This window comes from Salvelinus namaycush, unplaced genomic scaffold (assembly GCF_016432855.1).
Source record: "Salvelinus namaycush isolate Seneca unplaced genomic scaffold, SaNama_1.0 Scaffold943, whole genome shotgun sequence".
NCBI classification, from domain to species: domain Eukaryota; kingdom Metazoa; phylum Chordata; class Actinopteri; order Salmoniformes; family Salmonidae; genus Salvelinus; species Salvelinus namaycush.
Genome location: NW_024061690.1, coordinates 73866 through 99600, shown reverse-complemented (window position 1 = coordinate 99600; position 25735 = coordinate 73866). Strand labels below are relative to the sequence as shown.

General features: G+C 43.3%; 1 protein-coding gene across 1 annotated transcript in view; it reads left to right on the top strand.

The window, feature by feature from the left end:
- The first annotated feature begins 2249 nt into the window (after window positions 1-2249).
- Window positions 2250-25735, top strand: part of LOC120043500 (tumor protein p53-inducible protein 11-like) — a 37675-nt gene continuing 14189 nt past the window's right edge. The window contains exons 1-4 of the mRNA XM_038988093.1: window positions 2250-2739; window positions 15652-15710; window positions 20100-20148; window positions 21515-21605. Of these exons, the coding sequence (XP_038844021.1) occupies window positions 2611-2739; window positions 15652-15710; window positions 20100-20148; window positions 21515-21605 (328 nt within the window). The 5' untranslated portion in view covers window positions 2250-2610. The remainder of the gene's footprint in view (window positions 2740-15651; window positions 15711-20099; window positions 20149-21514; window positions 21606-25735) is intronic.

Genomic DNA, 25735 nt, shown 5'->3' with positions numbered 1-25735 from the left:
TGAGAGAGAGAGAGAGAGAGAGAGAGAGAGAGACAGAGAGAGAGAGAGAGAGAGAGAGAGAGAGAGAGAGAGAGAGAGAGAGAGAGAGAGAGAGAGAGAGAGAGAGAGAGAGAGCCAGAGAGCCAGACACATTGGAAAGAATTAACAAAAAAACAGAGCAAACTAGAATGCTATTTGGCCCTAAACAGAGAGTACACAGTGGCAGAATACCTGACCACTGTGACTGACCCAAACTTAAGGAAAGCTTTGACTATGTACAGACTCAGTGAGCATAGCCTTGCTATTGAGAAAGGCCGCCGTAGGCAGACATGGCTCTCAAGAGAAGACAGGCTATGTGCTCACTGCCCACAAAATGAGGTGGAAACTGAGCTGCACTTCCTAACCTCCTGCCCAATGTATGACCATATTAGAGAGACATATTTCCCACAGATTACACAGATCCACAAAGAATTTGAAAACAAATCCAATTTTGATAAACTCCCATATCTACTGGGAGAAATCCCACAGTGTGCCATCACAGCAGCAAGATTTGTGACCTGTTGCCACAAGAAAAGGGCAACCAGTGAAGAACAAACACCATTGTAAATACAACCCATATTTATGCTTATTTATTTTAACTTGTGTGCTTTAACCATTTGTACATTGTTACAACACTGTATATATATAATATAACATTTGTAATGTCTTTATTGTTTTGAAACTTCTGTATGTGTAATGTTTACTGTTAATTTGTATTGTTTATTTCACTTTTGTATAATATCTACCTCACTTGCTTTGGCAATGTTAACACATGTTTCCCATGCCAATAAAGCCCCTTGAATTGAATTGAATTGAATTGAGAGAGAGTCAGAGAGAGAGAGAGAGAGAGTCAGAGAGAGAGAGAGAGAGAGTCAGAGAGAGAGAGAGAGAGAGTCAGAGAGAGAGAGAGAGTCAGAGAGAGAGAGAGAGAGAGTCAGAGAGAGAGAGAGCCAGAGAGAGAGAGAGAGCCAGAGAGAGAGAGAGAGCCAGAGAGAGAGAGAGAGCCAGAGAGAGAGAGAGAGCCAGAGAGAGAGAGAGCCAGAGAGAGAGAACCAGAGAGAGAGAGAGAGAGACATCAGACTGAAGCGTGAAACAACTCTCTCTGACTCTGTTTTTACAGAAAGCACTGACACACACACAGCCTTATCAGGAGTTGGGATGGGCTCTATTTAGGAGTACACAGACCAACACTCCAGATTGATCCATTTCTCTCTGCACATAAATCCATGGTAGTACTGTACTACATTTCCCTCAACAGAAATGCCTATGCCTATACTGGGCCTGAGATAGAGAGCTCATGTCGGCCCTGTGTCCTCATCCTCCTCACCCCAGGCATTCTACTATCTGTACAGAAACATAACAGTAAATCTCAGAACTGTAACATCAAACCTCAGGACCGTAGTGTCACACCTCAGGACCGTAGCGTCTCCCCTCAGAACCGTAGCGTCTCCCCTCAGGACCGTAGCGTCTCCCCTCAGAACCGTAGCGTTTCCCCTCAGAACCGTAGCGTCTCCCCTCAGAACCGTAGCGTCACCCCTCAGGACCGTAGCGTCTCCCCTCAGAACCGTAGCGTTTCCCCTCAGAACCGTAGCGTCTCCCCTCAGAACCGTAGCGTCACCCCTCAGAACCGTAGCGTCACCCCTCAGAACCGTAGCGTCACCCCTCAGAACCGTAGCGTCACCCCTCAGAACCGTAGCGTTACCCCTCAGAACAGTAGCGTTTCCCCTCAGAACCGTAGCGTCTCCCCTCAGAACCGTAGCGTCTCCCCTCAGAACCGTAGCGTCACCCCTCAGGACCGTAGCGTCACCCCTCAGAACCGTAGCGTCACCCCTCAGAACCGTAGCGTCACCCCTCAGGACCGTAGCGTCACACCTCAGAACCGTAGCGTTACACCTCAGAACCGTAGCGTCACCCCTCAGGACCGTAGCGTCACACCTCAGAACCGTAGCGTCACCCCTCAGAACCGTAGCGTCACCCCTCAGGACCGTAGCGTCACCCCTCAGAACCGTAGCGTCACCCCTCAGAACCGTAGCGTCACCCCTCAGGACCGTAGCGTCACCCCTCAGGACCGTAGCGTCACCCCTCAGGACCGTAGCGTCACCCCTCAGGACCGTAGCGTCACCCCTCAGGACCGTAGCGTCACCCCTCAGGACCGTAGCGTCACCCCTCAGGGCCGTAGCGTCACCCCTCAGGACCGTAGCGTCACACCTCAGAACCGTAGCGTCACCCCTCAGGACCGTAGCGTCACCCCTCAGAACCGTAGCGTTACCCCTCAGAGGGACAAAAGTCTAATTCCCAAATGGGACCCTATTCCCTAGATAGTGCACAACTTTATATCAGAGCCCTATGGCACCCTATTCCCTAGATAGTGCACTACTTTGGATTGATTTTGTATTCCATGTGTATGTTGTGGTTTTCAGGAGTGAACTATCTGAACTTTAACCAATAAGAAACGCTTGTTTTGCGTTTTATGATGCAAACTGTTTTTTTGCTACGACGTGTCCTAATGAACACGACCCATGTTCCCCATCTTTCTCTTGTTATGTTGTGGTTTTTAGGAGTCATAGGTCGTAACCGCCCCCCGTATCAGCCATGAGTAGCAAACCCCAACCCCCTCTGATGAAGAAGCACAGCCAGACAGATCTGGTGAGCCGGCTGAAGACCAGGAAGATACTGGGTGTCGGAGGAGAGGATGATGATGGAGAGATACACAGGTCAAAGGTCAGTAGTTTGCAGGCACACACAGATTCTACAGGGCCTTCAGAAAGTATTCAAACCCCCTTTTCTTTTCCCACATTTTGTTGTGTTACAGCCTGAATTTAAAATTTATCAAATTTAGATTTTGGGGGGGGTCACTGGCCTACACACAATACCCCATAATGTAAAAGTTGAATTATGTTTTTACAAATGTTTACGAATTAATAAAAAAATGAAAAGCTGAAATGCCTAAATAACTTTAGGAGTAAAAATATGCTCAACAAGTCACATAATAAGTTGCATGGACTAACTCTGTTCAATAATAGTGTGTTAACATGACTACCTCATCGCTGTACCCCACACATACAATTATCTGGTCCCTCAGTCGAGCAGTGAATTTCAAACACAGTTTCAACCACAAAGACCAAGGAGGTTTTCCAATGCCTCGTAAAGAATGGCACCTATTGGTAGATGGTGTATCAATACACCCCATTCACTACAAAGATACAGGCGTCCTTCTTAACTCAGTTGCCGGAGAGGAAGGAAACTGCTCAGGTATTTAAACATGAAGCCAATGGTGACTTTAAAACAGTTAGAGTTTATTGGCTGTGATAGGAGAAAACTGAGGATGGATCAACAACATTGTAGTTACTCCACAATACTAATCTAACTGACAGAGTGAAAAGAAGGAAGCCTGTACAGAATAAAAAATATTACAAAACATGCATCCTCTTGTTTTGGAACAAGGCACTAAAGTAATACTGCAAAGAAATTAACTTTTTGTCCTGAATAAAAAGTGTTATGTTTGGGGCAAATCCAATATAACACATTACTGAGTTCCACTCTCCATATTTTCAAGCATAGTGGTGGCTGCATCATGTTATGGGCATGCTTTTAATCGTTGAGGACTGGGGAGTTTTTCAGGATAAAAAAAAAAAGAGTATGAATGTTCCTGAGTGACCAAGTTACAGTTTTCACTTAAATCTACTTGAAAATCTACGATAAGATCTGAAAATGGTTGTCTAGCAATGATCAACAACCAATTTGACAGAGCTCGAATAATTTTTTTACAAGAATAAATGGGCAAATGTTGCACAATCCAGGAGAGCCAAAAGGCTCACAGCTTTAATCGCTGCCAAAGGTGATTCTAAAATAAATGTGCAAAAGATGTATAGAAATGTGTTCACTTTGTCGTTATGGGGTATTGTGTGTGTAGAAATATATATTTTTAAATAGTATTCTATTTTGAATTCAGGCTGTAACACAACATGTGAAATAAGTCCAGGGGTGTGAATACTTTCTGAAGGCTCCGTATACATTTTATTTTGTATGAGTGTGTCAATAGGTGGGGGGGGGGGGAAACGTGTTTTGTTGTCTCATATACCCGATAGGTGCAGTGAAATGTTGTTTCATAGTAGCACGGCACCCCTGGAGCAAATAAGGGTTAAGTGCCTTGCTCAAGGGCACGTCGACAGATTTTTCACTTTGTCGAACTTGGGTATTCAAACCAGCAACGTTTCAGTTACTGGCTCAACGCTCTAACCGCTAGGCTACCTGCCTCCTTACATGCTGACCAAACCGCACGCGCCCGTGCGTCCGCAAGTTGATTTTGTTCACCCCCCCCCAGAAGATCAGGACACGCAGGTTGAAATATCAAAACAAACTCTGAACCAATTATTAATTTGGGGACAGGTTGAAAAGCATTAAACATTTATGGCAATTTAGCTAGCTAGCTAGCTTGCTGTCTTCTTTGGACTTTATATGGCGGTTGGCAACCAACTTTACAGCATTACTACAACCCACCCGGAGTGTGGACCTCAGTTCATCTTTCAATCACCCACGTGGTGCTCCTAAAAACCAATGAGGAGATGGGAGAGGCCGGACTTGCAGCGCATTGAGCGTCACAAATAGAACCAATTACTATTTTAGTGCCACGCAGACGCTCGCGAGCAGTGTGGGTGCAAACTGGAAAAATTTATGTAAAAAATGTATCACTAGCCACTTTAAACAATGCCACTTAATATAATGTTTACATACCCTACATTACTCATCTCATATGTATATGTATATACTGTACTCTATATCATCTACTGCAGCTTGCCATCTTTATGTAATACATGTATCACTAGCCACTTTAAACAATGCCACTTTATGTTTATATACCCTACATTACTCATCTCATATATATATACTCATATATACATCTCATATATATATACACTGCTCAAAAAAATAAAGGGAACACTTAAACAACACAATGTAACTCCAAGTCAATCATACTTCTGTGAAATCAAACTGTCCACTTAGGAAGCAACACTGATTGACAATACATTTCACATGCTGTTGTGCAAATGGAATAGACAAAAGGTGGAAATGATAGGCAATTAGCAAGACACCCCCAATAAAGGAGTGGTTCTGCAGGTGGTGACCACAGACCACTTCTCAGTTCCTATGCTTCCTGGTTGATGTTTTGGTCACTTTTGAATGCTGGCGGTGCTTTCACTCTAGTGGTAGCATGAGACGGAGTCTACAACCCACACACGTGGCTCAGGTAGTGCAGCTCATCCAGGATGGCACATCAATGCGAGCTGTGGCAAGAAGGTTTGCTGTGTCTGTCAGCGTAGTGTCCAGAGCATGGAGGCGCTACCAGGAGACAGGCCAGTACATCAGGAGACGTGGAGGAGGCCGTAGGAGGGCAACAACCCAGCAGCAGGACCGCTACCTCCGCCTTTGTGCAAGGAGGAGCACTGCCAGAGCCCTGCAAAATGACCTCCAGCAGGCCACAAATGTGCAATGCCACTTAATATAATGTTTACATACCCTACATTACTCATCTCATATGTATATACTGTACTCAATACCATCTACTGCATCTTGCCTATGCCGTTCTGTACCATCACTCATTCATATATCTTTATGTACATATTCTTCATCCCTTTACACTTGTGTGTATAAGGTAGTAGTTGTGAATTGTTAGGTTAGATTACTCGTTGGTTATTACTGCATTGTCGGAACTAGAAGCACAAGCATTTCGCTACACTCGCATTAACATCTGTTAGCCATGTGTATGTGACAAATAACATTTGATTTGATTTGCAATGATTTGAATAACATGTAAGTGTACATTTATTTTTGCGACGCAAGCGTTGTGGTCTGCATGTTAGAGTCATAGCAGACATGGAGACTTGGTATAGAATTCAATCCAGGGACCTTGTTTGTAGAGACAGCCTTTGAAAGTGAATTTGATACCATGGACACATGTTCATAGTGTCAACAGCAGACACAGCAGATGGCTACCTGGTACAGAATTGAACTGGCTCTCTGTGTACAGAGATGGCCTTTGATCAGGCATCAAACACCTGACTCCATGTCACCTCACCTCTATCGCTGCACGTACATTCACTCTCTCTGTGTTTCTCTCCATCTTCTCTCTCTTTTTCTCTCTCTGTTTCTCTCTCTGTTTCTCTCTCTCTGTTTATCTCCATCTCTCTCTGTGTTTCTCTCTCTCTCCATCTCTCTTTCTCTCTCTCTCTCTCTCTCTCTCTCTCTCTCTCTCTCTCTCTCTCTCTCTCTCTCTCTCTCTCTCTGTTTCTCTCTCTCTCTCTGTTTATCTCCATCTCGCTCTGTTTCTCTCTCTCTTTCTCTCTCCATCTCTCTCTCTCTCTCTCTCTCTCTCTCTGTTTTTCTCTCTGTTTCTCTCTCTCTGTGTGATTCTCTGTCTCTCTCTCTCTCTCTCTGTTTATCTCCATCTCTCTCTGTGTTTCTCTCTCTCTCCATCTCTCTCTCTCTCTCTCTCTCTCTCTCTCTCTCTCTCTCTCTCTCTGTTTTTCTCTCTGTTTCTCTCTCTCTCTGTTTATCTCCATCTCGCTCTGTGTTTCTCTCTCTCTCTTTCTCTCTCCATCTCTCTCTCTCTATCTCTCTCTGTTTTTCTCTCTGTTTCTCTCTCTCTCTCTCACTCCTTCTTTCTCTCCTATGGATTATGTTCTTGACAGTACAAACATGTCTTCCTACCATGTGATGATGAAAGCTTCCTAGGGTCGAAGACACAACGGGTATTAAATAAATGAAATGCTGAACACAGTTTTGGGAGGAATATTCATGCTCTGTCAACATGGTGTGATTTTGGATTCGTTACATAATTATTATTGAAATATTTCTGGAGATCAAGTCTTTATGACACAATCTGAGTTTGTTTGTCACATGCACAGAACAAAGAGGGTGTAACGGTACAGTGAGATATTTACTACAGCTCTTCATCAACAGTGTATATGCGTTAGATTAGGAAAGGACTAGAAGGCACTCAAACAACTTAAACCCCCCAAAATATATACACTACCGTTCAAAGTTTAGGGTCACTTAGAAATGTCCTTGTTTTTGAAAGAAAAGCACATTTGTTGTCCGTTAAAATAAGATCAAATTGATCAGAAATACGGTGTTAATGTTGAATATGACTATTGTAGCCGGAAACGGCAGATTTTGTTTTAAATTGAATATCTGCATAGACGTACAGATGCCCATTATCAGCAACCATCACTCCTGTGTTCCAATGGCATGTTGTTTTAGCTAATCCAAGTTTATAATTTTAAAAGGCTATTTGATCATTAGAAATCCCTTTTGCAATTATGTTAGCACAGCTGAAAACTGTTGTCCTGATATAAAGAAGCAATAAAACTGGCCTTTTTTAGACTAGTTGAGTATCTGGAGCATCAGCATTTGTGGGTTCGAGTACAGGCTCAAAATGGCCAGAAACAAAACTTTCTTCTGAAACGCGTCAATCTATTCTTGTTCTGAGAAATGAAGGCTATTCCATGTGAGAAATTGCCAGGAAACTGAAGATTTCGTACAACGCTGTGTACTACTCCCTTCACAGAACAGCGCAAACTGTCTCTAACCAGAATAGAAAGAGGAGTGGGAGGCCCTGGTGCACAACTGAGCAAGAGTACAAGTACATTAGAGTGTCTAGTTTGAGAAACAGATGCCTCACAAGTCCTCAACTGGCAGCTTCATTAAATAGTACCCGCAAAACACCAGTCTCAACGTAAGCAGTGAAGAGGCGACTCCGGGATGCTGGCCTTCTAGGCAGAGTTCCTCTGTCCAGTGTCTGTGTTCTTTTGCCCATCTTAATCTTTTATTTTTATTGGCCAGTCTGAGATATGGCTTTTTCTTTTGCAACTCTGCCTAGAAGGCCAGCATCCCGGAGTCGCCTCTTCACTGTTGACATTGAGACTGGTGTTTTGCGGGTACTATTTAATGAAGCTGTCAGTTAAGGCCTTTACAAGTGGATTCAGCACCACGGACAGAGATCAGAATTCCTGCGATTTGACAGTTGGGTCAAACAGAGGAAAAACTAAACACAATAAGACGTCTTTTTTTAAATAACTTGATGTTTGTGAACAGGCTTCCTCCGACAGTCACTGACACCTTTCGTGCAATGGTCGTCGCACATAATGAGTCGGAAACTTTTCACAGATGCTGGACAAACATAATGTCCAATATATGAATGAAAAAGGGGAATGTCTGACTGTTTTGCTGCCTGTGATGTTTTAATAAAACATTTGTGATGAACATAAGGATACTGCGTGGGCCTGCGCTGGCTAAACCAATGACGTAACCCGGGTTACCGCTAAGACCAGCTGTAGGTCGTTCTTAAACATCTCGAGTTGCGCTGACTGAAATATATATTTATTATTTACGAGATGTCTCAAATATTTCTACCTGTCCCACCTCAGCGGAAGCAAGCTGATATTAGACAGATGGATTCCCGAACCTGGGGTAAAGGCTGGAAAATGCAAGTGCGCCAGTTTTTGTACGATGAAATTGCAAACTAACGTGCGTTTGACACTTGCGTCTCCTTCGCTCCAGAGGAACATAGAACCCTGAGTGTTAGAGAGACCAGGTAGCCAAGGCAACCGTGTTGCCTGTCAGTCAACTCTCTACTCTCAATCATACGTGCTGAAAACACGGGCTGAAGACGTGACGTTGTTTTCCAGACAGTCTGTTTCACTTGTCAGAATCCACCAGTCACCCAGATAGGCCTACAATACATTCATTCACCCAGATAGGCCTACAATATATTAAGTCACCCAGATAGGCCTACAATACATTCATTCACCCAGATAGGCCTACAATACATTCATTCACCCAGATAGGCCTACAACACATTCATTCACCCAGATAGGCCTACAATATATTCAGTCACCCAGATAGGCCTACAATACATTCATTCACCCAGATAGGCCTACAATACATTCATTCACCCAGATAGGCCTACAATATATTCATTCACCCAGATAGGCCTACAATATATTCAGTCACCCAGATAGGCCTACAATACATTCATTCACCCAGATAGGTCTACAATATATTCATTCACCCAGATAGGTCTACAATATATTAAGTCACCCAGATAGGTCTACAATACATTGTCACCCAGATAGGCCTACAATACATTCATTCACCCAGATAGGCCTACAATATATTTAGTCACCCAGATAGGCCTACAATATATTTAGTCACCCAGATAGCCCTACAATATATTCAGTCACCCAGATAGGCCTACAATATATTTAGTCACCCAGATAGGTCTACAATATATTTCATCACCCACATAGGCCTACAATATATTTAGTCACCCAGATAGGCCTACAATATATTAAGTCACCCAGATAGGCCTACAATATATTCAGTCACCCAGATAGGCCTACAATATATTAAGTCACCCAGATAGGCCTACAATATATTAAGTCACCCAGATAGGCCTACAATATATTAAGTCACCCAGATAGGTCTACAATATATTCATTCACCCAGATAGGCCTACAATATATTCATTCACCCAGATAGGTCTACAATATATTCAGTCACCCAGATAGCCCTACAATATATTCAGTCACCCAGATAGGCCTACAATATATTTAGTCACCCAGATAGGTCTACAATATATTTCATCACCCACATAGGCCTACAATATATTAAGTCACCCAGATAGGTCTACAATATATTCATTCACCCAGATAGGTCTACAATATATTCAGTCACCCAGATAGCCCTACAATATATTCAGTCACCCAGATAGGCCTACAATATATTAAGTCACCCAGATAGGTCTACAATATATTCAGTCACCCAGATAGGCCTACAATATATTTAGTCACCCAGATAGCCCTACAATATATTCAGTCACCCAGATAGGCCTACAATATATTTAGTCACCCAGATAGGTCTACAATATATTTTATCACCCACATAGGCCTACAATATATTTAGTCACCCAGATAGGCCTACAATATATTCAGTCACCCAGATAGGCCTACAATATATTCAGTCACCCAGATAGGCCTACAATATATTAAGTCACCCAGATAGGCCTACAATATATTAAGTCACCCAGATAGGCCTACAATATATTAAGTCACCCAGATAGGTCTACAATATATTCAGTCACCCAGATAGGCCTACAATATATTCATTCACCCAGATAGGCCTACAATATATTCATTCACCCAGATAGCCCTACAATATATTCAGTCACCCAGATAGGCCTACAATATATTTAGTCACCCAGATAGGCCTACAATATATTAAGTCACCCAGATAGGCCTACAATATATTAAGTCACCCAGATAGGTCTACAATATATTCAGTCACCCAGATAGGCCTACAATATATTCATTCACCCAGATAGGCCTACAATATATTCAGTCACCCAGATAGGCCTATAATACATGTGTTTGACTTTGGGGACATGTTTACATTCACAGAAGGAACCACATGGTGTTTGACATGCTGTAGTTCTCTCTGTCCGAGAGCTGGAGATATTATTGGCTCTTCTTTCAGCCCAAAACCTCTATTGTGTTTCCTTCTATTTTGTGAGAGATGGGGCCCCCTTTTCAACACAAACTATTTCATTTTCTCACCCTTCCAAGTCACAAGGCTGTAACACAACCGGCCGGGATTGGGAGTCCCATAGGGCGGCACACAATTGGCCCAGCGTCGTCCGTGTTTGGCCGGTGTAGGCCGCCATTCTAAATACGAATTTGTTCTTAACTGACTTGCCTAGTTTAGATAAAGGTTAAATAAAACAAAACAAATGTGGTATTATACTTTGCTGCAAACCTCATAGTAAATAAATACATATCTAACGGGAGTGTGAACATGTCCACAAAGACAAACAGCTCTGAGTTTATAGTTTTTACTGTTTGTGTCACTTCCTGTTCACTCTTTTCTCTCTCAGCCTCACAACCTATTGTGAGGATATCATGTCAATCCTGGTCCCTCCGTCTACTGTGTCTGAATCTCCTCAAGTGGCTCTTGAGAAATACTCTGACCCTGATATCAGAGTTATATCAGGCACCAGATCTGGAAATAAACATTATGGAGGAAATGGGAGGAGAAGATTGACTAAAGAAGAGATTTAGCCCAGTCAGATAGAGATGCATGCTGGGGGTTTGGACCTGGCCTTCAATAGTGTTGCTACATCCATTGTGGACTTCTACATTAATGACACGTACACATTGATTCTTAAAGGACATCCATTGTGGACTTCTACATTAATGACACGTACACATTGATTCTTAAAGGACATCCATTGTGGACTTCTACATTAATGACACGTACACATTGATTCTTAAAGAACATCCATTGTGGACTTCTACATTAATGACACGTACACATTGATTCTTAAAGGACATCCATTGTGGACTTCTACATTAATGACATGTACACATTGATTCTTAAAGGACATCCATTGTGGACTTCTACTTAATGACATGTACACATTGATTCTTAAAGGACATCCATTGTGGACTTCTACATTAATGACACGTACACATTGATTCTTAAAGAACATCCATTGTGGACTTATACATTAATGACACGTACACATTGATTCTTAAAGAGCATCCATTGTGGACTTCTACATTAATGACACGTACACATTGATTCTTAAAGGACATCCATTGTGGACTTCTACTTAATGACATGTACACATTGATTCTTAAAGAACATCCATTGTGGACTTCTACATTAATGACACGTACACATTGATTCTTAAAGAACATCCATTGTGGACTTCTACATTAATGACACGTACACATTGATTCTTAAAGAACATCCATTGTGGACTTCTACATTAATGACATGTACACATTGATTCTTAAAAGACATCACTTTTATAAAGGCCTCATCAGCCTATTTCAACCCAAAATACAAGCTTGTTTTACTCCAATGTTGGTAGACAAAGTTCATGTAAACAAACGCTGTATAGACTCAAAACATGGTTAAAACTATCAGGTTCGTTCCTGCATCCATAGCTCGGGTCTATGAATTTGAGAGTGGGTACATTTCTCCGGCCCCATCCCTCAGCTTCTTACCGAAACAGTACACTTTGTTATTGTTTCAACTACAGATGGGCCCTTTAAAGGATAGAGCAGACAAATACAGCAGGAACCAGTTATATTAGATTGTACCAGGGGTGGAGGGGACCTGTACCAGGTGTATTAGATTGTGCCATGGTTGGAGGGGACCTGTACCAGGTGTATTAGATTGTACCAGGGGTAGAGGGGACCTGTACCAGGGGTGGAGGGGACGTGTATTAGATTGTACCAGGGTTGGAGGGGACCTGTACCAGGTGTATTAGATTGTACCAGGGGTGGAGGGGACCTGGTCATAGGCCCACCCACTGTGGAGCCAGGCCCAATCAATCAATCAAATGTATTTATAAAGCCCTTCTTACATCAGCTGATGTCACAAAGTGCTGTACAGAAACCCAGCCTAAAACCTCAAACAGCAAGCAATGCAGATGTAGAAGCACGGTGGCTAGGAAAAACTCCCTAGAAAGGCCAAAACCTAGGAAGAAACCTAGAGACGAACCAGGCTCTGAGGGGTGGCCAGTCCTCTTCTGGCTGTGCCGGGTGGAGATTTATAACAGTACATGGCCAAGATGTTCAAACGTTCATAGATGACCAGCAGGGTCAAATATTAATAATCACAGTGGTTGTAGAGGGTGCAACAGGTCAGCACCTCAGGAGTAAATGTCAGTTGGCTTTTCATAGCCAATCATTCAGAGTTAGAGACAGCAGGTGTGGTAGAGAGAGAGTAAAAATCATCAGGTCTGGGACAAGGTAGCACGTCCAGTGAACAGGTCAGGGTTCCATAGCCACAGGCAGAACAGTTGAAACTGGAGCAGCAGCACGACCAGGTGAACTGGGGACAGGAAGGAGTCATCAGGCCAGGTAGTCCTGAGGCATGGTCCTAGGGCTCAGGTCCTCCGGGAGGGGAGGGAGAGAATCAGAATTAGCCCAGCCAATCAGAATTAGTTTTTCCCCACAAAAGGGTTTTATTACAGACCGTAATACTCCTCAGTTTTATCAGCTGTCTGGGTGGCTGGTCTCAGACGATCCCACAGGTGAAGAAGCTGGATGTGGAGGCAGTTTATGGTAGAGAAATGAACATTCAATTCTCTGGCAACAGCTCTGGTGGACATTCCTGCAGTCAGCATGCCAATTGCACACTCCCTCAAAACATCTGTGGCATTGTGTTGCGTCACAAAACTGCCCATTTTAGAGTGGCCTTTTATTGTCCCCAGCACAAAGTGCACCTGTGTAATGATCATGCTGTCTAATCAGCTTCTTGATATGACACACCTGTCAGGTGAGGGATTATTTTGGCAAAGGAGAAATGCTCACTAACAGGGATGTAAACAGAGAAATCATCTTTTTGTGTGTATGAAACCTTTCTGGGATCTTTTTGTGTGTATGAAACCTTTCTGGGATCTTTTTGTGTGTATGAAACCTTTCTGGGATCTTTCATACTTCAGCTCATGAGACCAACTCTTTACATGTTGCGTTTATATTTTTGATTGTACCAGATTGTACCAGGGGTGGAGGGGACCTGTACCAGTTATATTAGATTGTACCAGGGGTGGAGGGGACCTGTACCAGGTGTATTAGATTGTACCAGGGGTGGAGGGGACCTGTACCAGGTGTATTAGATTGTAACAGCGGTGGAGGGGACCTGTACCAGGTGTATTAGATTGTACCAGGGGTGGAGGGGACCTGTACCAGGTGTATTAGATTGTACCAGGGGTGGAGGGGACCTGTACCAGTTATATTAGATTGTACCAGGGGTGGAGGGGACCTGTACCAGGTGTATTAGATTGTACCAGGGGTGGAGGGGACCTGTACCAGGTGTATTAGATTGTACCAGGGGTGGAGGGGACCTGTACCAGTTATATTAGATTGTACCAGGGGTGGAGGGGACCTGTACCAGGTGTATTAGATTGTACCAGGGGTGGAGGGGACCTGTACCAGGTGTATTAGATTGTACCAGGGGTGGAGGGGACAGCTACCAGGTGTAATTAGATTGTACCAGGGGTGGAGGGGACCTGTACCAGGGGTGGAGGGGACCTGTACCAGGGGTGGAGGGGACCTGTACCAGGTGTATTAGATTGTACCAGGGGTGGAGGGGACCTGTACCAGGTGTATTAGATTGTACCAGGGGTGGAGGGGACAGCTACCAGGTGTATTAGATTGTACCAGGGTTGGAGGGGACCTGTACCAGGTGTATTAGATTGTGCCAGGGGACCTGTACCAGGTGTATTAGATTGTACCAAGTGTATTAGATTGTAACAGGGGTGGAGGGGACCTGTACCAGGTGTATTAGATTGTACCAGGGGTGGAGGGGACCTGTGCCAGGTGTATTAGATTGTACCAGGGGTGGAGGGGACCTGTACCAGGTGTATTAGATTGTACCAGGGGTGGAGGGGACAGCTACCAGGTGTATTAGATTGTACCATAGGTGGAGGGGACCTGTACCAGGTGTATTAGATTGTACCAGGGGTGGAGGGGACCTGTGCCAGGTGTATTAGATTGTACCAGGGGTGGAGGGGACAGCTACCAGGTGTAATTAGATTGTACCAGGGGTGGAGGGGACCTGTACCAGGTGATTTAGATTGTACCAGGGGTGGAGGGGACCTGTATCAGGTGATTTAGATTGTACCAGGTGTATTAGATTGTACCAGGGGTGGAGGGGACCTGTACCAGGTGTATTAGATTGTACCAGGGGACCTGTACCAGGTGTATTAGATTGTACCAGGGTTGGAGGGAACCCTGGGCTCCCGAGTGGCACAGCTTTCTAAGGCACTGCATCTCAGTGCAAGAGGCATCACTACAGTCCCTGGTTCCAATACTCTGTTACTCTGTCTCTGTTACTGTCTGTGTTACTCTGTTACTGTCTGTGTTACTCTGTCTGTGTTACGTTATTCAAGATATATGTTAACAACATTCTAAAGATTGATTCAATACATCGTTTGACATGTTTCTACTGACTGTTACGGAACTTTTGGACATTTCGTCAGGTTTTAGTGAACGCACTTTGTGACTTTGGAATTGTTACCAAACGCGCTAACCAAAGTAGCTAATTGTACATAAATAACGGACATTATCGAACAAATCAAGCATTTATTGTGGACCTGGGATTCCTGGGAGTGCATTCTGATGAAGATCATCAAAGGTAAGGGAATATTTATCATGTAATTTCTGGTTTCTGTTGAGTCCAACATGGCGGCTAATTTGACTATTGTTCTGAGCTCCGTCTCAGATTATTGCATGGTTTGCTTTTTACGTTTTTTTTAAAATCTGACACAGCGGTTGCATTAAGGAGAGGTATATCTATAATTCCATGTGTATAACTTGTATTATCATCTACATTTATGATGAGTATTTCTGTTGAAACGATGTGGCGATTGCATAAGGCAAATGTTGTGTAAGGCAAATCCATCAATCAGTGTATATTTGTATAGCACTTTCAACTGATACAGTTGTCACCAAGTGCTTGACGTTGGGGCTTATGAGCCCCTTTGCTTGTAGAAGGTTAAATGGTTTATTAAATCAAGATGTATTCATTTGAGATGTATTGTGTTTTCTATTTATCTTACAGATCAGTCAGATGCTCGGAAATCAGATGAGGTTTGGCGTACGAGAGCCAATAGGCCTCAGGTAAGACCGGAGACTGTATGTATCCTGATCTACTGTAGTCAATAGGCCTCAGGTAAGACCGGAGACTGTATGTATCCTGATCTACTGTAGTCAATAGGCCTCAGGTAAGACCGGAGACTGTATGTATCCTGATCTACTGTAGTCAATAGGCCTCAGGTAAGACCGGAGACTGTATGTATCCTGATCTACTGTAGTCAATAGGCCTCAGGTAAGACCGGAGACTGTATGTATCCTGATCTACTGTAGTCAATAGGCATCAGGTAAGACCGGAGACTGTATGTATCCTGATCTACTGTAGTCAATAGGCCTCAGGTAAGACCGGAGACTGTATGTATCCTGATCTACTGTAGTCAATAGGCCTCAGGTAAGACCGGAGACTGTATGTATCCTGATCTACTGTAGTCAATAGGCCTCAGGTAAGACCGGAGACTGTATGTATCCTGATCTACTGTAGTCAATAGGCCTCAGGTAAGACCGGAGACTGTATGTATCCTGATCTACTGTAGTCAATAGGCCTCAGGTAAGACCGGAGACTGTATGTATCAAACATCTCAGAGTAAGAGTCCTGATCTAGTCAATAGGCCTCAGGTAAGACCGGAACCAGTCGGTGTCTTTCAACTCGGAGAAGTCGTCAGCTTCACCAACCGTATCAAGGAACATACTGATCTCTCCCCTCTCAGTTCCCACACGGCTAAATGCTTCCCCCAGGCTTAACCAGAGCACAGTCCAATGGTACAACAAGTCCTGGTGCTCTGCCTCCGTGTCATTGAGCAGCTGAATGAACTGACCATGGTTAAGACTCCTTGCCCGTATAAAGTTGAACTGAGATGGTTAAGACTCCTTGCCCGTATAAAGTTGAACTGAGATGGTTAAGACTCCTTGTCCGTATAAAGTTGAACTGAGATGGTTAAGACTCCTTGCCCGTATAAAGTTGAACTGAGATGGTTAAGACTCCTTGTCCGTATAAAGTTGAACTGAGATGGTTAAGACTCCTTGTCCGTATAAAGTTGAACTGAGATGGTTAAGACTCCTTGTCCGTATAAAGTTGAACTGAGATGGTTAAGACTCCTTGTCCGTATAAAGTTGAACTGAGATGGTTAAGACTCCTTGTCCGTATAAAGTTGAACTGACGATGGTTAAGTCTCCTTGTCCGTATAAAGTTGAACTGAGATGGTTAAGTCTTCTCGCCCGTATAAAGGTGAACTGAGATGGTTAAGTGTTGAACAGAGATGGTTAAGTCTCCTTGCCCGTATAAAGTTGAACTGAGATGGTTAAGTCTCCTTGTCCGTATAAAGTTGAACTGAGATGGTTAAGGCTCCTTGTCCGTATAAAGGTGAACTGAGATGGTTAAGTGTTGAACAGAGATGGTTAAGTCTCCTTGCCCGTATAAAGTTGAACTGAGATGGTTAAGTCTCCTTGTCTGTATAAAGTTGAACTGAGATGGTTAAGGCTCCTTGTCCGTATAAAGTTGAACTGAGATGGTTAAGACTCCTTGTCCGTATAAAGTTGAACTGAGATGGTTAAGACTCCTTGTCCGTATAAAGTTGAACTGAGATGGTTAAGTCTCCTTGTCCTTATAAAGTTGAACTGAGATGGTTAAGACTCCTTGTCCTTATAAAGTTGAACTGAGATGGTTAAGACTCCTTGCCCGTATAAAGTTGAACTGACGATGGTTAAGACTCCTTGCCCGTATAAAGTTGAACAGAGATGGTTAAGTCTCCTTGCCCGTATAAAGTTGAACTGAGATGGTTAAGTCTCCTTGTCCGTATAAAGTTGAACTGAGATGGTTAAGTCTCCTTGTCCGTATAAAGTTGAACTGAGATGGTTAAGTCTCCTTGTCCGTATAAATTTGAACTGAGATGGTTATGTCTCCTTGTCCATATAAAGTTGAATTTAGATGGTTAAGTCTCCTTGTCCGTATAAAGTTGAACTGAGATGGTTAAGTCTCCTTGTCCGTATAAAGTTGAACTGAGATGGTTAAGACTCCTTGCCCGTATAAAGTTGAACTGAGATGGTTAAGACTCCTTGCCCGTATAAAGTTGAACTGAGATGGTTAAGACTCCTTGCCCGTATAAAGTTGAACTGAGATGGTTAAGTCTCCTTGCCCGTATAAGGTTTTACAACCACTTTGACAACATTTTCCAGCTTTAACAGACTTTTACACAGGGCTTCCTGACAAATAATACAGTCTTTTACTTTGGTCTTTAGCCCAATGTTTTTACCGGTTAGATTTGGTGATCCATCTGTTGTGACGTTTGTCACTTTGTTCCACGGTAGATTCATTGTTTTCCATGCAGGCAGACACCCTGTCGTATAATTCAGAGAGGCCCTGGTTGTTCCCATCGTTGATTCCATCACAAGAAGTTCCTCTGTTATCTCAAAGTTCTCGTTTATTCCACTGACAAACATGTTAAGTGGAGCGGTGTCTCTGATGTCACTACTCTCATCCAGTGCTATAGAAAAACAGATCAAAGCCATCTGCTTTTTTTCCTTCAACTCTGAGATGAGCTCCTCACCTATCACTTCCACGCGCCTGGTGATGGTTCTGCGTGATAAGCTAATTTTCTCAAATTGGCTTTTTCTCTCGGGACAAAATATACCAGCAGTCTCCACCACAAACTCCCCTTCAGTAAAAGGTTTATACTTAGATTTTTATGTGCCGCTACGTAGCTTGCCTTAGTTACGGAGTCTGGAGTAGAGCACCGTTTAGTAAACACATTTTGTTGGGCTTTTAAGTTTGTGGCAAATTTTGAAGCCTTCCTTGTCTTTTCCTGAGAGGACAGAGAGCTAGCGTAGTTAGCATGCTTGCTTGAAAAATGACGTTTTGAGATTATATTCCTTAAAAACGGCAACACTTTCTTGGCATATCAAACATACCGCCTTATGTCCAATATTAGTAAAAAAAATATTTTTTTTTGCTGTCCATTCTTCTTTAAACGCACAACATTCAGAGTCCACTTTTCTAATTTTCGCAGCACTTATTTTTTTTACATCAAAAGTCGTCAAGCAATGAAGTGGCCATGATGACTGAGCGCATTCTGAATCTGACTGTAGGCCGAAATACAGTGCTGCCAGGCTACAGCGCCATCTATTGGAGGTTGTTTGTGTATCATGGAATGAGTCATTTTAGGCCCAAAATATTAAATCAAATATAATAATATTTAATACATTTAAAAAATGTCTCGCGGGCTGTACTTTGCCCCCCCCCTCCCCCCCCCGGTCTAAGGTAATGGAAAGTGTACACATCAAAGCGTGAGTGATGGAGAAGCAGGACATGAAAAGAAAATTAATGTCCACTGACTCCAGGCCAAATGCCACCCTATTCAATATATAGTGCACTGCTTTAGACCAGGACCCAAAGGGACTATGTAGGGTATAGTATTCCATTTGGGATGCAGCCCAGTGTTTACTGCTCCCAGCAGCCAGACATAAAAGGTGTCGTGATCTTTACAGAAGCTTCATTATACAGACAGGTAGCAGACATTAGATTTACTCTCTCGTTTAGTTCCTTCTCACTATCTGTGTCCCTATTCCCTATATAGTGCACTACTTTTGACAAGAACCCTGTTCAAAAGTAGTGTACTTGATAAGGGAATCGGAGTGCCATTTGGTTCGCTTACATTCTCCACTACTATGGTTGTTGTAGTGTGAAGAGAATAGGATCCTTATAGAACCATCAACAGAATATAGGATCCTTATAGAACCATCAACAGAATATAGGATCCTTATAGAACCATCAACAGAATATAGGATCCTTATAGAACCATCAACAGAATATAGGATCCTTATAGAACCATCAACAGAATATAGGATCCTTATAGAACCATCAACAGAATATAGGATCCTTATAGAACCATCAACAGAATATAGGATCCTTATAGAACCATCAACAGAATATAGGATCCTTATAGAACCATCAACAGAATATAGGATCCTTATAGAACCATCAACAGAATATAGGATCCTTACAGAACCATCAACAGGATATAGGATCCTTATAGAACCATCAGCAGAATATAGGATCCTTATAGAACCATCAACAGAATATAGGATCCTTACAGAACCATCAACAGGATATAGGATCCTTACAGAACCATCAACAGAATATAGGACCCTTATAGAACCATCAGCAGACAGAATATACAGTAGTTCTCCCTGTAGCCTATTTGATATGATAGTTGTACTGTGAGAGAATACAGGAGAAGTACAGGACTCATATTGGCAGCTGGTTCAGTCACTCTGTTTGCGTCCTGAATGGCCCAATGGATCCCATTGTTCTCTGAGCTCTGTCTCGGGTGTTTCTGATGATCAATATCCGTGTTTATTCCTCTCCTGTGTTTCTTTGATCAATACATGTATTTATGTCTCTCTTCTGTGTTTTCTTTCTAGGATATGGATTCTCATGTCTGCTGTTCTGTTCACAACCATAGCCTTAATAGTAAGTACTGTACATTAGTCAACTGGACTATAACCATAGCCTTAATAGTAAGTACTGTACATTAGTCAACTACACTATAACCATAGCCTTAATAGTAAGTACTGTACATTAGTCAACTACACTATAACCATAGCCTTAATAGTAAGTACTGTACATTAGTCATCTGGACTATAACCATAGCCTTAATAGTAAGTACTGTACATTAGTCAACTGGACTATAACCATAGCCTTAATAGTAAGTAGTGTACATTAGTCAACTGGACTATAACCATAGCCTTAATAGTAAGTACTGTACATTAGTCATCTGGACTATAACCATAGCCTTAATAGTAAGTAGTGTACATTAGTCATCTGGACTATAACCATAGCCTTAATAGTAAGTACTGTACATTAGTCAACTGGACTATAACCATAGCCTTAATAGTAAGTACTGTACATTAGTCATCTGGACTATAACCATAGCCTTAATAGTAAGTACTGTACATTAGTCAACTGGACTATAACCATAGCCTTAATAGTAAGTACTGTACATTAGTCAACTGGACTATAACCATAGCCTTAATAGTAAGTACTGTACATTAGTCAACTGGACTATAACCATAGCCTTAATAGTAAGTACTGTACATTAGTCAACTGGACTATAACCATAGCCTTAATAGTAAGTACTGTACATTAGTCAACTGGACTATAACCATAGCCTTAATAGTAAGTACTGTACATTAGTCAACTGGACTATAACCATAGCCTTAATAGTAAGTACTGTACATTAGTCAACTGGACTATAACCATAGCCTTAATAGTAAGTACTGTACATTAGTCATCTGGACTATAACCATAGCCTTAATAGTAAGTACTGTACATTAGTCACATGGACTCAGCTTGACTTCTCCTGGTCTGAATAGATATCTCCCAGTCCAACTCCTTTGACAGCATGGTTCCACCTTGGTCCTGGGGGATGGACAGGGTGTGCAGGCTTGTTCTCCAGCCCCACACTAACATCAACACATCTGATTTGACTCATCAAGGGCTTGTTGAGTCAGGAGTGTTACACCTGTAACCCCGGTGTGTGTGCACCTGAACCAGGACAGAAGACACTACTGCTGTATGGGTTGTCAAGTGTCTCTGGGTCTATCAAAAGCCTTAGTATACTATGGTGTTATTATTATTTCACAGCATCTGTAACACGGAGCTCTTCTTCCCTCTCTCTCTCTCTCTCTCTCCCACCTCTCTCTCCCCCCCTCTCTCCCACTCTCTTGCGCTCTCGCTCTCTCTCTCACCCTCTCTCCCCTCCCTCTCTCTCTCCCCCTCGCTCCCCTCCCTCTCTCTCTCACCTCTCTTTCCCCTGTCTCTCTCTCTGTCTCTACAGGCTCTAGTGTTCCCCAGTCAGCTCTATGAGTTTGTGTTTGAGCTCAGGACCACCAGGATCTCCATCAGACTCTATGGAGGAGCACTACTCAGTAAGGGCTGTCTACTGTGACAGTATCAGACTCTATGGAGGAGGAGCACTACTCAGTAAGGGCTGTCTACTGTGACAGTATCAGACTCTATGGAGGAGCACTACTTAGTAAGGGCTGTCTACTGTGACAGTATCAGACTCTATGGAGGAGGAGCACTACTCAGTAAGGGCTGTCTACTGTGACAGTATCAGACTCTATGGAGGAGCACTACTCAGTAAGGGCTGTCTACTGTGACCGTATCAGACTCTATGGAGGAGCACTACTCAGTAAGGGCTGTCTACTGTGACCGTATCAGACTCAATGGAGGAGCACTACTCAGTAAGGGCTGTCTACTGTGACAGTATCAGACTCTATGGAGGAGCACTACTCAGTAAGGGCTGTCTACTGTGACAGTATCAGACTCTATGGAGGAGCACTACTCAGTAAGGGCTGTCTACTGTGACAGTATCAGACTCTATGGAGGAGCACTACTCAGTAAGGGCTGTCTACTGTGACAGTATCAGACTCTATGGAGGAGCACTACTCAGTAAGGGCTGTCTACTGTGGCAGTATCAGACTTTATGGAGGAGCACTACTCAGTAAGGGCTGTCTACTGTGGCAGTATCAGACTCTATTGAGGAGCACTTCTCAATAAGGGCTGTCTACTGTGACAGTATCAGACTCTATGGAGGAGCACTACTCAGTAAGGGCTGTCTACTGTGACAGTATCAGACTCTATGGAGGAGCACTACTCAGTAAGGGCTGTCTAATGTGACAGTATCAGACTCTATGGAGGAGCACTACTCAGTAAGGGCTGTCTACTGTGACAGTATCAGACTCTATGGAGGAGCACTACTCAGTAAGGGCTGTCTACTGTGACAGTATCAGACTCTATGGAGGAGCACTACTCAGTAAGAGCTGTCTACTGTGACAGTATCAGACTCTATGGAGGAGCACTACTCAGTAAGAGCTGTCTACTGTGACAGTATCAGACTCTATGGAGGAGCACTACTCAGTAAGGGCTGTCTACTGTGACAGTATCAGACTCTATGGAGGAGCACTACTCAGTAAGGGCTGTCTACTGTGACAGTATCAGACTCTATGGAGGAGCACTACTCAGTAAGGGCTGTCTACTGTGACAGTATCAGACTCTATGGAGGAGCACTACTCAGTAAGGGCTGTCTACTGTGACAGTATCAGACTCTATGGAGGAGCACTACTCAGTAAGGGCTGTCTACTGCCACTTCTCTGCCAGGGAAACCGCTCAGTCTCACTGGCTATTAATGATTTAAAAACTGTACTTCTTAATATTTAATGGTCCTGTCTAGTTCCTGACTAACTCCTCTAGGGTAGAGTACACTTGTTGTTGATGAACAGTGTTAAAGTGAGGGCATGAAGCAGTGCATTCTGGATCCTGTAGTTCGTGTTGAGTGACTTGTTGGCCCAGGAAGAGGCACCAGGTATAATAAGAGGATAACATTCAGATGTCTAGAGGGTTTTTCTGCCGGTAAAGAAACACATCTATTTAACTGGATTGAAAAGACCGCCTGCTATAACCTTATTCAATTATACATTAAACATTTCCATCTCTAAATCACAATGAGAATATATTATGTAATGCAGTCTCACTTTGTATCTCCTTTTCGATGGAACAGGTAGGACCAGAACCAGCTTAGGGCTTACCTAGCTAAATAACAGGTAGGACCAGAACCAGCTTAGGGTTTACCCAGCTAAATAACAGGTAGGACCAGAACCAGCTTAGGGCTTACCCAGCTAAATAACAGGTAGGACCAGAACCAGCTTAGGGTTTACCTAGCTAAATAACAGGTAAGACTGGAACCAGCTTAGGGCTTACCCAGCTAAATAACAGGTAGGACCAGAACCAGCTTAGGGCTTACCTAGCTAAATAACAGGTAAGACTGGAACCAGCTTAGGGCTTACCCAGCTAAATAACAGGTAAGACTGGAACCAGCTTAGGGCTTACCTAGCTAAATAACAGGTAAGACTGGAACCAGCTTAGGGCTTACCCAGCTAAATAACAGGTAAGACCAGAACCAGCTGAGGGCTTACCTAGCTAAATAACAGGTAAGACCAGAACCAGCTGAGGGCTTACCTAGCTAAATAACAGGTAAGACCGGAACCAGCTTAGGGCTTACCCAGCTAAATAACAGGTAAGACTGGAACCAGCTTAGGGCTTACCTAGCTAAATAACAGGTAAGACCAGAACCAGCTGAGGGCTTACCTAGTTAAATAACAGGTAAGACTGGAACCAGCTTAGGGCTTACTTAGCTAAATAACAGGTAGGACCAGAACCAGCTTAGGGCTTACCTAGCTAAATAACAGGTAAGACTGGAACCAGCTTAGGGCTTACTTAGCTAAATAACAGGTAGGACCAGAACCAGCTTAGGGCTTACCTAGCTAAATAACAGGTAGGACCAGAACCAGCTTAGGGCTTACCTAGCTAAATAACAGGTAGGACTAGAACCAGTTTAGGGCTTACCTAGCTAAATAACAGGTAGGACTAGAACCAGCTTAGGGCTTACCTAGCTAAATAACAGGTAAGACTGGAACCAGCTTAGGGCTTACCTAGCTAAATAACAGGTAAGACCAGAACCAGCTGAGGGCTTACCTAGTTAAATAACAGGTAAGACTGGAACCAGCTTAGGGCTTACTTAGCTAAATAACAGGTAGGACCAGAACCAGCTTAGGGCTTACCTAGCTAAATAACAGGTAAGACTGGAACCAGCTTAGGGCTTACTTAGCTAAATAACAGGTAGGACCAGAACCAGCTTAGGGCTTACCTAGCTAAATAACAGGTAGGACCAGAACCAGCTTAGGGCTTACCTAGCTAAATAACAGGTAGGACTAGAACCAGTTTAGGGCTTACCTAGCTAAATAACAGGTAGGACTAGAACCAGCTTAGGGCTTACCTAGCTAAATAACAGGTAAGACTGGAACCAGCTTAGGGCTTACCTAGCTAAATAACAGGTAGGAACAGAACCAGCTGAGGGCTTACCTAGCTAAATAACAGGTAGGACTGGAACCAGCTTAGGGCTTACCTAGCTAAATAACAGGTAAGACCGGAACCAGTTTAGGGCTTACCTAGCTAAATAACAGGTAGGACCAGAACCAGCTTAGGGCTTACCTAGCTAAATAACAGGTAGGACTGGAACCAGCTTAGGGCTTACCTAGCTAAATAACAGGTAAGACCGGAACCAGCTTAGGGCTTACCTAGCTAAATAACAGGTAGGACTGGAACCAGCTGAGGGCTTACCTAGCTAAATAACAGGTAAGACTGGAACCAGCTTAGGGCTTACCTAGCTAAATAACAGGTAGGACTGGAACCAGCTTAGGGCTTACCTAGCTAAATAACAGGTAAGACCGGAACCAGTTTAGGGCTTACCTAGCTAAATAACAGGTAAGACCAGAACCAGCTTAGGGCTTACCTAGTTAAATAACAGGTAAGACCAGAACCAGCTTAGGGCTTACCTAGTTAAATAACAGGTAAGACCGGAACCAGCTTAGGGTTTACCTAGTTAAATAACAGGTAGGACCAGAACCAGAACCAGCTTAGGGCTTACCTAGCTAAATAACAGGTAAGACCAGAACCAGCTGAGGGCTTACCTAGTTAAATAACAGGTAGGACCAGAACCAGCTTAGGGCTTACCTAGCTAAATAACAGGTAAGACCAGAACCAGCTTAGGGCTTACCTAGCTAAATAACAGGTAGGACCAGAACCAGCTTAGGGCTTACCTAGCTAAATAACAGGTAAGACTGGAACCAGCTTAGGGCTTACCTAGCTAAATAACAGGTAAGACTAGAACCAGCTTAGGGCTTACCTAGCTAAATAACAGGTAAGACCAGAACCAGCTGAGGGCTTACCTAGTTAAATAACAGGTAAGACCAGAACCAGAACCAGCTTAGGGCTTACCTAGCTAAATAACAGGTAGGACTAGAACCAGCTTAGGGCTTACCTAGCTAAATAACAGGTAAGACCGGAACCAGCTTAGGGCTTACCTAGCTAAATAACAGGTAAGACCAGAACCAGCTTAGGGCTTACCTAGCTAAATAACAGGTAAGACTGGAACCAGCTTAGGGCTTACCTAGCTAAATAACAGGTAAGACTGGAACCAGCTTTGGGCTTACCTAGC